This window comes from Dendrobates tinctorius, unplaced genomic scaffold (assembly GCF_039654945.1).
Source record: "Dendrobates tinctorius isolate UK_male_01 unplaced genomic scaffold, ASM3965494v1 ptg000213l, whole genome shotgun sequence".
In the NCBI taxonomy this organism is placed as follows: Eukaryota; Metazoa; Chordata; class Amphibia; order Anura; family Dendrobatidae; genus Dendrobates; species Dendrobates tinctorius.
In genome coordinates this window covers 6,259,299-6,272,604 of record NW_027361880.1, presented here as the reverse complement: position 1 = coordinate 6,272,604, position 13,306 = coordinate 6,259,299, and the positions used below count along the sequence as shown (strand labels likewise).

Sequence of the window (13,306 nt, the reverse complement as noted above, 5' to 3'; positions counted from 1 at the left end):
TGTGTTCCATAAGTCCTTGTTGAAGAGGTTTGTTGAACCAGTTGTTCCTGGGGTGGCACCTCCAGACCCTGTATTGGTTGAAGGTAACATGGAATATGAGGTAGAGAAAATACTGGATTCCCGTCTGGCTAGACGGAGACTCCAGTATTTGGTTAAGTGGAAGGGTTATGGTCAGGAGGATAATTCCTGGGTCTCTGCCTCTGATATTCATGCCAAAAGATTGGTTCGTGCCTTTCATCGGGCTCACCCTGATCGCCCTGGTGGCGTGGTTGAGGGTTCGGTGACCCCTCCTCAAGGGGGAGGTACTGTTGTGAGTTCATTTTCCCCTTCGTCACTGAGGTCTGGTGAACTCCCTATTCTGGTAAAGGAAGGTAATGAGCCTGATTATCAGGCACCTGAGCCTAATGAGGATGACTGGCTGAGTGGAGTCACGGACTGGATATAAGGCTGTCGACGCCCTTCTGCCCTGCGGGTGATTTCTCTGTGAACTTCTAGGACACCAGTCTGATTCCTGCTCCTCTAAAGCTAAGTTTTCTGCTTTGCCTGTTAGCATTTGTGTTTTGTTTTTGTTTTCCTTGCTTTTCTGGATTCTGCCATTCCCTGCTGGGGTGAGCTGAATCTCCTTTTGCCGGTTGCTCTGTCTTCAGAATATTCCTGAGTACTGACATAGCTTTTTTGAAGCCTAGCGTCTTCAGGGCCTTTTTCACTGTCAGTCTGTTGGCTCTTATTTTCATAGGGTTTTTCACGGATTGCAGACAGCAGCCTTCCTGTCCTTTCCTATCTAGCTAGCTTGGGCCCCATCTTTGCTCAGTCTATCTTTCTGTCTGTGTTAGTGTTTTCATCTTGCTTCACTGTCATTATATGTTGGGGGCTGCCTATTGCTTTGGGGTCTGCTCTGGGGCAGTTTAGATTTCCCCTTTCGTTCTTTAGGCCTATTTAATTCTCCGGCTGTGATCGAGGGGTCTAGGGCATCGTAGGAACCCCCCACGGCTACTGTTAGTTGTTGTGGAGAGGATCAGGGGTCTGCAATCCGATAGCTGCCAACCTCTCTGGTTTTCTGGACTTAGCTAGCATTTCTGTTTTTGCCTCCTACGGTGACTCAATCATAACAGAGGAGATACTCAGTTCAAATAAAAAAAATCCAGTGAAAAGTCCCTCAAACAGCATTTTTGTCTAAGCATTCTGGCAAATACACAAAAGTATCTTTATCAATACCACCTCCTTTTTTAATATATCAGCTTTCTTTTGTGGTAATATGTTATAGTAAGAAGTTATTTGTTTATGTTCTGCTGATTATCTTGGGTGATTTAACACTAAGAGCACTTACTCTACGGTCTGAGGCTTAGCAACAAATTGTTTTAAGCATACATTAAGAGCAGTGGAATCACCCCACTGAGCAATCGAAGTCTCTGAACTTCATTTATACATGCATTTTGGACAAGGTTTTTGTACAGCAGGAGGTGAGCTAGACAACTATCGATTAAAGAAATCTTACTTGGAGAATCCAAACTGAGGAAAATGGATGTTGTTCTTGATGAGGATGGTGAAGCTTGGGATAAAGTCATGCAATGACTCACTAGAAACAAAGAGACAATAGAAAGAAATGAACAGAAAGACAGAGTAGATTATATTATGGTGGTGGGTAGAGGAGATAAAAGCCAGCTGAGAAATGACTAGTAAAGACCCTCTGAGAATATTGCATGCTTCCAGGATATTAGTAATATTTCTGAGCTCTCCTCAGGGAAATTAAGTATAGGATTTCCTGGCACCGAACAATTTATCTCAAGACTCGTCCTCTGAATTACAATGGGGGAGATATATAAGATATAGAGCAAAGATTAAGAAAAATGGTAGGTTTTCCGTATCAAGCAAGGAAACCTATGTAGATTGTGGTTCTAATAAAAACTTTATAATCTACTGTTCAACACTTGAGACATACAGACAAGAAGCCCTCAAAACCCTTTAGTAGCTGCCATCTAAAGCTGAAGTCTGAATGGGCAATACAACATAACTGGGCAATGCTGCCATGACACCCTTAGATGCTGGCATAGGAAAATAAGCTGCTGCAACTGGTGACCAAAAATGTTTGTAGTCGTGGATGTAACAGGGCTTGAACAGTTGAATCCATGTTGTCAGTTTGGTGGAATTCCGGACAAATTAGGCTGCTCCTTTTGCATGTTGGGTTGATTTAGTGTCCTTAGGAATGTTGGTTGCACTGTACTTGATATTTAGTAGACATATAGCAATCAACCTGTGGCCAATCTCTGCTCAGCTAATAATGCATCCTCCCGCTCCTGCTAAAGAACAACAGTGGAGTGCAGGAGGTTTGTTATACGGGAGGAATACAGTGCCCTGCGAAAGTATTCGGCCTCCTGGAACTTTTCAACCTTTTCCCACATATCATGCTTCAAACATAAAGATACCAAATGTAAATTTTTGGTGAAGCATCAACAACAAGTGGAACACAATTGTGAAGTTGAATGAAATTTATAGGTTATTTTAAATTTTTGTGAAAATTCAAAAACTGAATAGTGGGGCGTGCAATATTATTCGGCCCCTTTAACTTAATACTTTGTTGCGGCAACTTTTGCTGCGATTACAGCTGCAAGTCGCTTGGGGTATGTCTCTATCAGTTTTGTACATCGACAGACTAAAATTCTTGCCCATTCTTCCTTAGCAAATAGCTCGAGCTCAGTGAGGTTGGATGGAGATCGTTTGTGAACAGCAGTTTTCAGATCTTTCCACAGATTCTCGGTTGGATTCAGGTCTGGACTTTGACTTGGCCATTCTAACACCTGGATACGTTTATTTGTGAACCATTCCATTGTAGATTTTGCTTTATGTTTGGGATCATTGTCTTGTTGGAAGACAAATCTCCATCCCAGTCTCAGGTCTTTTGCAGATGTCAACAGGTTTTCTTCAAGAATGGTCCTGTATTTGGCTCCATCCATCTTCCCATCAATTTTAACCATCTTCCCTGTCCCTGCTGAAGAAAAGCAGGCCCACACCAAGATGCTGCCACCACCATGTTTGACAGTGGGGATGGTGTGTTGCCTTTGCGCCAAACATATTGTTTGGCATTGGTGCCAAAGTTCGATTTTGGTTTCATCTGACCAGAGCACCTTCTTCCACATGTTTGGTGTGTCTCCCAGGTGGCTTGTTGCAAACTTTAAACGACACTTTTTATGGATATCTTTGAGAAAAGGCGTTCTTCTTGCCACTCTTCCATAAAGGCCAGATTTGTGCAGTGTATGACTGATTGTTGTCCTATGGACAGACTGTCCCACCTCAGCTGTAGATCTCTGCAGTTTATCCAAAGTGATCATGGGCCTCTTGGCTGCATCTCTGATCAGTCTTCTCCTTGTTTCAGATGAAACTTTAGAGGGACGGCCGGGTGTTGGTAGATTTGCAGTGGTATGATACTCCTTCCATTTCAATATGATCGCTTGCACAGTGCTCCTTGGGATGTTTATAGTTTTGGAAAATATTTTGTATCCAAATCCGGCTTTAAATTATATTTATCATCATTAGTCATTAAGGACAACATTGGATCATTCAGAGATCCACAATGAACTTCTGGAGTGAGTTTGAGGCACTGAAAGTAAAGGGGCCGAATAATATTGCAATCCCCACTTTTCAGTTTTTGAATTTCCACAAAAATTTAAAATAACCAATAAATTTTGTTCAACTTCACAATTGTGTCCCACTTGTTGTTGATTCTTCACCAAAAATTTGCATTTGGTATCTTTATGTTTGAAGCATGATATGTGGGAAAAGGTTGAAAAGTTCCAGGGGGCTGAATACTTTTGCAAGGCACTGTAGCTTGTACACTTCAGTTGTATTTGAGGTCTCCTGTAGCTGGCATTTTTCTTGGGGCAAAGTGACTGAAAGACAATTTTTTTCTGCTTTTTTTCACTTTTTATTTAAAGTTGCAGTAAACTTTTTCTCAAGCCTAGGACACTTGAACCTGTGATTCCAGCCTCCCAACAATTGCAGGGGGCTTACAGCTCTATAACACAGCTGGCACCCACCATGCTCCATTTGACTTTTATCACGTATGTATGGTGGATATCAGGAACAGTTAAAAAATTGTTACAAAATTCATATAATTTAATGAATGTTACCAACCTAGTCACAGTTTCATCTTCTAAAGGACACCATGCAAAGACCTCACAAGTTTTAAGAGATCCACGAGTAGCATTGACACATCGCCCAGTCTGCAATCCTAAGAAAGAAGAGAAAGTGTTGTTATTAATTCAATTTAAGCAGTGCTGACAGATTCTTTAGCTTTTTGAAATTAGAGAAATGACATTAAACCCTTAATGACCAGGCCAAATTTTACAATTCTGACTACTTTCACTTTATGAGGTTATAATATGATAGTGGTAACATTTCTTCAATATGACTTGTGTTTATTTGTGAAAAAAATGAAAATTTGGCAAAAACTTAGAAATATTTATAATTTTCAAACTTTTAATTTTTATGCCCTTAAATTGGAGAGTTATGAACACAAAATCGTTAATAAAAAACATTTCCCATATGTCTACTTTACATCAACTTTTTTTTTATTTGTTAGGAAGTAAGAAGGGTTAAAAGTTGACCTGGAATTTCTAATTTTTCCAACAAAATTTACAAACCATTTTTTTTTAGAGACCACTTTAGGGATCTCATTTGAAGTGATTTTGAGGGGCCCATATGACAGAAAAGAACCTAGAAGTGACACCATTCTAAAAACTGCACCACTCAAGGTGCTTAAAACCACATTCAAGAAGTTTATTAACCCTTCAGGAGCTTCACATGAAATGAAGCCATGCGGAAGGAAAAAATGAACATTTCATTTTTTTCACAAAAAATTTACTTTAGACTCAAGCTTTTTTTTTATTTTCACAAGGGTGGTAGGAGAAAATGGCTCCCCAAATTTGTGTGCAATTTCTACGGAGTATGCCGAAAACTTATTTGTGGGGGAGATCTAATGTTTGGGTCACACGGCAGAGCTTGGAAGGGAAGGAGCGCCATTTGACTTTTTGAATGCAAAATTTCCTGGAATGTTTAGCGGACGCCATGTTGCACTTGGAGAGCCTCTGATGTGCCTAAACAGTGTAAAAACCCCACAAGTGACCCCATTTCGGAAACCACACCACTGAAGGATAGTGAGCATTTGGGCCCCACAGGTACGACACAGAATCTGATAACAATAGGTTGTCATATTGAATATGTTGTCATTAGGGTTCAGCGCAAGTGTTTGGTACTCCAGTTTCGGATATGCACCAAGTCCTTGCCCCACATATTTTGCGCTTTTAAACACACACAAAAAGTGTGGGGAGCCACAATACTTCGTGCATATGTGGCGTCCCTGAGGGTCCAGTCGCCACAGAGTTACTGCACCTCATCCAGAGGTGTGGTATCACACTCTCAGGTAAGGAGGGAGCACTACCCAGGATTCTAACTCTCTCAACCAACGCACACCAGTTCAGTCAGGGCATCTGGGTGTACCCTGCGGGAGGTTGGCCTCCTCCCAGGCTGGCTAGGGAAGGGTGTTTGGGGAGTGAGTGGGGAAGGTAGGAAAAAGGAGAGGAGCTTAGAAGGTGAGAGTGAGTGAGCAGTGACAATTAATGGCAGGAGTTAGGGCTGATGTAAGAAGATTGTTCTGGAAAGGACTGCAGACTTCAGTAGTATGAGTTTGAGAGAGAGTTGTGAGGGGAGCCTGAAGGAAGCTCCTGGGAGGACAAAAGGGGTCCTTGGGGCACAGGAAGTGGGGGTGCCGGCCCCTAAGACTAGTGGAGGACTACAAGACAGCTAGCAAGCTGGAGGCTGAGTGACCCTGGATACACCGCCTCCAGTTGGGCGAATTTAAGTAATAACACATGCAGCTGGATACGCCGCCTCCAACAGGCGAATTTAGGTAATACACGTAACACGTAAATCTGGAAACCCCGCCTCCAGTAAGGCGAATTTAAACAATAAGGGAAAACCTGGGTAACAATAACAATGGTGGCCCTACGATAGGGAAACGGGGAAGTGGAGACCTCCTGCACTCCCCTGAGTCAGTGTCTCAACACTCCTAGCGTTCCCTAGGCCGGTTCCGCACCGGGCGCCACTCAGGATAACTTTAAACCCTAGCTTGCCCTGCACCTAAACCCTCACTAGGGAAATGGTTGGTGCGGAAACTAATCCCACCACTGCACTAAACACATAAGGAAAAGTGACAAAACAGGGGAACACCACTTAGCTTTGCTCTGTTGCTTACGTTCCCAGCAACAGAGCCCACCACCTGCGTGCATCTTTTCCTCCGACCGGATCCAACACCATAGAGCAGCCTTGGCGCAAACAGAGTCCACCACCTATGTGCAGCTGTCCAGAAAACAGAGTCCAGCATATGAGTCCAGCTTTCCGCAAAAGAGTCCAGCATGTTGAGTCCAGCTTTTCAGCAACCGAATCCAGCATCATGAGTGCAGCTCTACACCATAGTTGCCACTCCCCCAAGCCATGCGAGAACTCCTTGCTGACACCATAGCTGCAACTCCACCAAGCCATGCCAGCCCTCCTCGCAGACACCATAGCTGACACTTCAGGACTCCCACTGAGCTGCCCGGGACTCTCTTTCAGCTCCATCCTTCACCCAGGCTTGCTTGTAACTGAGGACTAATCACCAACACTGATTGACACACCTGACACTCTCTTATAGAGCAATCACACCTGTTACATAATTGCGTGCACAAACTAGAGTAACCAAGTGCAATGACGCTCACCACCACCGGGGGGCAAATTTAGAACAAAAGACACCACCGTGCAATAATCCTAATGACCACCGGGGGCAAAAACCAAACCTTGGCACACAGCCACAGGAAAAAAAGGTTACTTTGTGCATTTAATCTGTCAGATCCAACCTGGATCATGACACTGAGGTAACTGTATGTACCTCAGCCTTAACCACATCCATTCACCAAAAAGGCAGCTATATAGGATCCCGGGGCCGTACCAACGTCGCCCGACAAGGTCCGTGGCTGCTGGCTTGGGGACACTGTTTGTGAAGGTGCTGAGCAGAAGAAGTGGAAACCAGTACAGTGAGATGGCCAGGAGAGACATACATAGAAGGAGTCCTGGAAAGGTGTATCCCAATCTACCTGGGAGTTTGCTGGACCCCTCACCTGGAGGATATGGCACCAAGCGGGCACCTGTGTACACAAGAACTGTGAATAAATCTCTGGAAACTACCCCCAGCTGTGTCCTCTGTGTCAGTCGCGTCTCACCTACCCTGCACTGCACTCACCACCACGGTCACCATCTTTATTTATATAATCTTAACTGCCCTGGAACACAGCTCTGCCTATGGAGAGCTTAACCATCTTTGCTGCCATAATACCATCCCAGAGGATCTGCATTACAGCGTCGCCTACCTTTGCTGAATACCACTGGTGGCGTCACGACTACATCCCCGACAAACTACCCCATCATCTTCATCTTTTATTAATTTTACTGGATGCCCAGGACCACGGACCGGGTCACTGCTGCCGTGACATCCCCTTTAAAAACTGACCGGCCCAGTACCGAGTAACCTAAGGCCCTGTGGGGCGCTCCAACTGGCGTCACGAACAGGATCCCCTACAAACTACCCCATCATCATCATCTTTTATTAATTTTACTGGATGCCCAGGGCCACGGACCGGGTCACTGCTGCCGTGACATTCCCCTTTAAGAACTGACCAGCCCAGTACCAAGTAACCTAAGGCCCTGTGGAGCGCTCCACATACTCGAATAGTGAGCACTTGCGCTCAACACTAGCCATCATATCATAATTTTTTTGTAACTTTAAAAAAAAAAAAAAAAAAAAAAGCAGAACTCCAACCCTAACAATAACCCAACCCATACACCAACCCTAACCCCAATCTCAACTCTAACCCCCAACCCCAACCGAGAAGAATGGAAAAAAATATTTTATAATTTTTGTCTAACTAAGGGGATGACAAAGGGGAATGACGCCGGCTGGGAGAATGATCAGGAGGGTTTGGGGATGGAGGAGGTACTGGGGGGTCTCACGGGTCATCATTCTCTCTGCTCTGACATGTATATCACGTCAGAAGAGAGAGAAATCATTGTACCTGCGGTACACCTTTTTTTTTTTTCTTTTTTTTTTGTTGTGATCGTGGACTGGAAAATCTGGCTCTGATCATGTTCTCCGGTATCTTAGCTACCCCCCCGGTAGATTTTCCAACTGTAGGGGGCGCTACAGTTTTTTTCCCCGATCGCCGTTTTAAAATAGCGATGAGTAAATAAGTACCCTTAGCGGCTGCCATTTTAATGCATATTGGCGGTCGTTAAGGGGCTAAACTGACAAGAAATCAAAACAAATCAATAAACAATAAGACAAAAAGAGAGGCTTCCTTGCCCTTAAGAACTTGCACTACAAATGGAAAGAGTTCCGGGAGATCATCCCTCTGTGTGATGGCATGAGAAAACAATTAAAGCTGCATGAACCCATTTCCCAGCCAGTATTTGGGGAATCAGAGATATAAAATGCAGAGATGGGGCAAAGGTATCTAGCTGAAGACAGCATGAAGAGAAAATATTTCTGCTCATGTTAGGTTACGTAATTGCTATAGATCATCATAAGGGCGTTTACGTCCTTGGAAGCTACAAAAGCATTTGACAACGTAGAATGGAGTTACCTGTGGGCTATTTTGAAAAACATGGTCTTTGGTCCTTACCACATTGCTATTACCCAGCTGTTATACCACTCCCCAGTTGTTAAAATGCGAGTGAATGGCCAACTCTCTGAAACTTTTAAATTACAGATGGGCACTGGAAAGGGATGTCCATTGTCGCCCTTTCTCTTTGCCCTGGCCATTGAACCCTTGATGTGTTACCTAAGAGAGTTAAGAGATTTTACAGTGTTTAAATGTGGAGAAATAGAGGAGCGAGTGAGTCTCTATGCAAATGATATGCTGCTTTTTATAGATAATGTAACATTCTCAATCAATAATGTCAATCATAACAGACTTTGGAAGCTTGTCAGGTTTATCAATTAATTAGAATAAATCTGGCCTGATGCCAGTAGATCCTCTTCCCCATGGTCCAATAGTGGAACCATCTCAGTTACAAAGTGTAGACAAGTTTAAATACTTGGGAATAACTGTCAGTACCAAGCCTAAAGAATATGGACATTAAAAGTAGACTTTTTGCTAGATAAATTTAGAACTAAGGTGAATGCATGGTCCAAACTCACGGTATCATTCATAGGTAGAGGAAATCTTATCAAGATGATCCTTATGCCACAATTGTTATATGAACTACATAACGCTCCTTGTTGGCTTCCTCCCCCATATTTCGAAAAGTACAAACCATGTTTAGGGAATTAATATGGCATAAACAGCATGCTCAAATAAAACTACAAACTCTCCAACGTAATGAGGAGAAGGGTGGACTGACTATTCCAGATCCGTGGCTGTATTTTATTGCATCCCAATTACAACATCTCCATGGATGGTGATGTAGAGTTGAAATGGGAAAGTCGGGTGCTCTTCTTTTACAGAATATGAAATGGGCCTCCACTCTATTTTCTGGAGTGTGGGATTTCTCCCGGAGGTAATCCTTTTACTCTCGCATTGGCACTAGTGTATAAAGTGTGGGACAGAGGAAAGAAACTTACAGGTATTAAGGGATTCATCAAATACACACCTGATTAGGAGCAAAAATTGATCTGGTCGATAGAACAATTATTTACAAATTCTGTCCTTAAATGTTTTCAACAGCTCCAAGAGGAATTCAATACATTTTGTACAAATCCAACATACTCTTTCAGCTCAATCAGGTCTGATGGGTCTTAGCATACAACATCATCCCCTAATAGATATTATTGCTTCTTCAGGTCATACAAAGGGTCTAATTTCTATCATATATAAGTGCCTAATGTCATTCCAACTGGATAATCATCCTCTGACAGTTAAAGCTAAATGTGGGGCGGATGTAGGCCCTATATTGATGGAGCAATAGCGAGAGATTCTGGAGCTGTTTTCAGACTATCTCCCTGTGAGGCCTGATGACTCTCTCAACTGTTTAATTCATAGAGTATACAAAACTCCAAGCTTTTTACATAAAATAGGGTATCACCATGATGCAAAATGCCCTAGATGTGGGATTGATACATTCCAAGCAAAGGATGTGGGAAAGTAGACAGATTGAGTGAAATTGTTAACAGATCCTCGTATATGTACAGGGCCGCCAACAGGGCATTACTGCCCTGACTGGCGTATGCGGCCCGATGAGCAGAGGGGGCCTGCATCGGGCCCCGTCTCTTCTGCTTTTCAGGCCCCAGCGGCAGGATTCTGCCGGTGTAGAAACTGAACCTGTGTCTGAGACGCAGGTTCAGTTAAACTCTATTGCCATGCGGGCCCGCACGGCAATAGTTACAAACTGCCAGCCAATCAGAGGATGGCAGCTGATGTTAGGGTGCATGCCGCTGGCATATGACATTATTGTCATTCGCTAGCGAGTCCGCACTTCAAAAGGGTTTTTTATTTTCATTGAAAAGCCGCAATATGTTTAACAGCAAGATGGAGACACATGGACCATGTGTCTCCATCCTTCTTGGGACATAATGGTGACATGGGGCAGGATGGCGACACAGGGCAGGATGGACATACTGGGGCAGAATGGAGACAAGGGGCACAATGGGAGACACAGGGGCAGGAAGGGAGACACGGGGGCAGGATGTAAACACATGTGGCAGAATGGAGACATGGGGCAGAACGGAGACACGGGAAAAATGGAGACACGGGGCAGAATGGAGACCCAGGGGGCAGGATGTAAACACACAGGGCAGGATGTAAACACGGGGAGCAGGATGGGGACATGGTGCAGGATGGAGACAGATGGGGCAGGAAAATGGGACAGGATGGAGACAGATGGTGCAGGATCATTGGGCAGGATGAAGACATATAGGGCAGGATGAAATCAGATGGGGCTGGATCATTTATTTTATTTATTTTACTCATTTATATAGTGCCATTAATTCCACAGCACTACAGACATTATTTGGGCATTATTGGGGCATCAGAGGCAGGATGGAAAAACATTGTGTAGGATCATGGGCAGATAGGGAAGGATCATGGGGCAGGATGGGGAGATCATATGGGGCAGGATGGGAGAACATATGGCTACAGCCAGGAATGAGACACACGGGGGCCCAGGATGGGGAATATTATTACCATAGGGGCTAATTAAGGGATATTATTACTGCAGTGATGTATTTATTTTATTTTTTGACAATACTGTTTTAAATGGGGGGGAGGTGGTCCTGTTACTGTGCAGAGTGACACTATGTCACTTTTTTTCTTCATCTGGTGTAGTTTAGAAGTTGGGAAAAAATGAAGTAATGTGTTCTGCAAGCGATGCTCTAGATAAATGTGTTATTTCCTTCAGAGCCGAGCCCTGGCTGGAAGAAGTGATGGCGGTCTTTGCTGAATGAAAGATGTAAAGCGGAGATGAAAAACTTCACCTAGAGACGTCACTGGTGAGTCAGTGTGTTGCCTGTACACTGACACTATACCCTGTATACTATATACAGCGGTCCTGTGCACAATGTCACAAGTGATCACTGTATTACCTGTACATTGATACTGTATAAAGAGCTCCTGTGTATAATGGCATTTATGGTGATATTAGTATTGTGGGTTTTTTTTATTAATGATCAGTATTGTAGTATTCAGTCACTATGTGGTGGTAATATGTTGTCCGAACATGGTGTGGCAGTATTTGTTCCTTGTATGTGCTATTATTTGGTCACTATGTGGAGGTAATATATAGTGTGGTCATGCTGTGGTGGTATTTGTTCCTTGTATATGGTATTATTTGGTCTTAGTGGTGGTAATATGTGGTCTGGACATGGTGTGGTGGTATTTGTTCCTTGTATGTGGTATTATAGGTCACTATGTGGTGGTAATATGGTGTCTCGTCATGGTGCGGTGGTATTTGTCTCTTGTATGTGATATTATTGGTCATTTTAAAAATTGAAAAATAAATAAAAAATATACCTAAATTGTATTGGATTGTTTAACAAATGTTTAACAGGTTAGAGTAGAGTAGGGCCCGACCAAAAGAGTCTACCTTGTCGTGTTGGCTGCTTAAAAAAATCTTTTGGCCAAAACAAAAGCTGCTGGCTATATGTGTGATGTGATGATGGGAACTGTTAATGTGTGATTGGTGATAAGTGGAGTTTTTCCAACAGAGAGAGGTGGGACTGTGGACAGTTCGAGGGGTAGAGGCGGGGCTGGGGTGGAGCCTGGGCAAAGTCTCAAGGGGGCTCAAAAAATTTTGCCAGTACGGGGCCCCGAAATTCCTAGTGGCAGCCCTGTATATTGGGTTTATTTGAAGATGGAGTGGTTGCTGACTTGCCCTTATTTATAGGTATCTCTCAAATCTTATTTCAAGCATGTAACCTTCTTGCATTTCATTGGTTAGACACAGAACATCTATTTATGGGAGAACTGCAAAAAAAGATAAATAATATAATCTAGTTGGAAAGAGGAGTCTATCAAAAACGTAACTCGATTTGCAAATTTGAAAAGATATGGAGTCCTTGGTTGGATATTCCAGGGCTACCTGCAAATCTTCTAATTACAGATAGAATATTTATGATGCTGTCCCTTAATAGTTAGTCTTTTTATACTCAGTTATTCTAGAACTGCTCTGAAAATGAAAATGGTCTTCTCTGGAATGTTCGGATTTGGGTTTAGGGTGGGTTAAGGAATTGAAGTTAAAATACTTTGCTTGTCTTTTATACTATGGAATTATTATGTTATTTATGTTATTTGAAATATGGAAAATTTGTATTTGGAGTTTTTCCATAAAAATTATTTGATTTTAAAAAATTGCTATAGATTCTGGGTATACCACATATGGCTCCTTAAAGTGAGTTTATAAAGAATGCTGAAAACTGGGAATATTAGGAATAGGTCCAATGGACCATGGCAGTGAGTACCGCAGAAAACTGCATGTGCAGACAAGTAGGATGATGTAATGGTGAATGGAGATGTATGATGGTGCAGCAACGTGGAGATTTGAAGATTAGTAGCATTTATCTCTGCAATAAAAAAGTAAGCATAATGTTGGAATATGTTTGGTGTAACAACTCCATTCCTGTCTGAGTGTTCAGTTACTAGATTTATTAGATTTATATGCTGTTCATAAAGTTAGAACAAAAAGAACTCACAGAGGCTCACACGGGAAGAGCATGTGACTGTTTTTCCTGTGTCTGTATATGTGAGAAGCAGCCTGCTGCAGATGATGCACAGCTAGAGACACACAAATG

The 13,306-nt window shown here is 42.9% G+C and overlaps 1 protein-coding gene across 1 annotated transcript in view; it reads right to left on the bottom strand.

Moving 5' to 3' along the window:
• The window catches only part of P2RX2 (purinergic receptor P2X 2), a 75,424-nt gene that overhangs the window by 31,741 nt on the left and 30,377 nt on the right, over positions 1–13,306 (bottom strand). Inside the window, exons 5-6 of the mRNA XM_073554801.1 lie at positions 4,129–4,225; positions 1,496–1,576 (exon numbers count right to left, since the gene is read on the bottom strand). Coding sequence (XP_073410902.1) covers positions 1,496–1,576; positions 4,129–4,225 — 178 coding nt within the window. The remainder of the gene's footprint in view (positions 1–1,495; positions 1,577–4,128; positions 4,226–13,306) is intronic.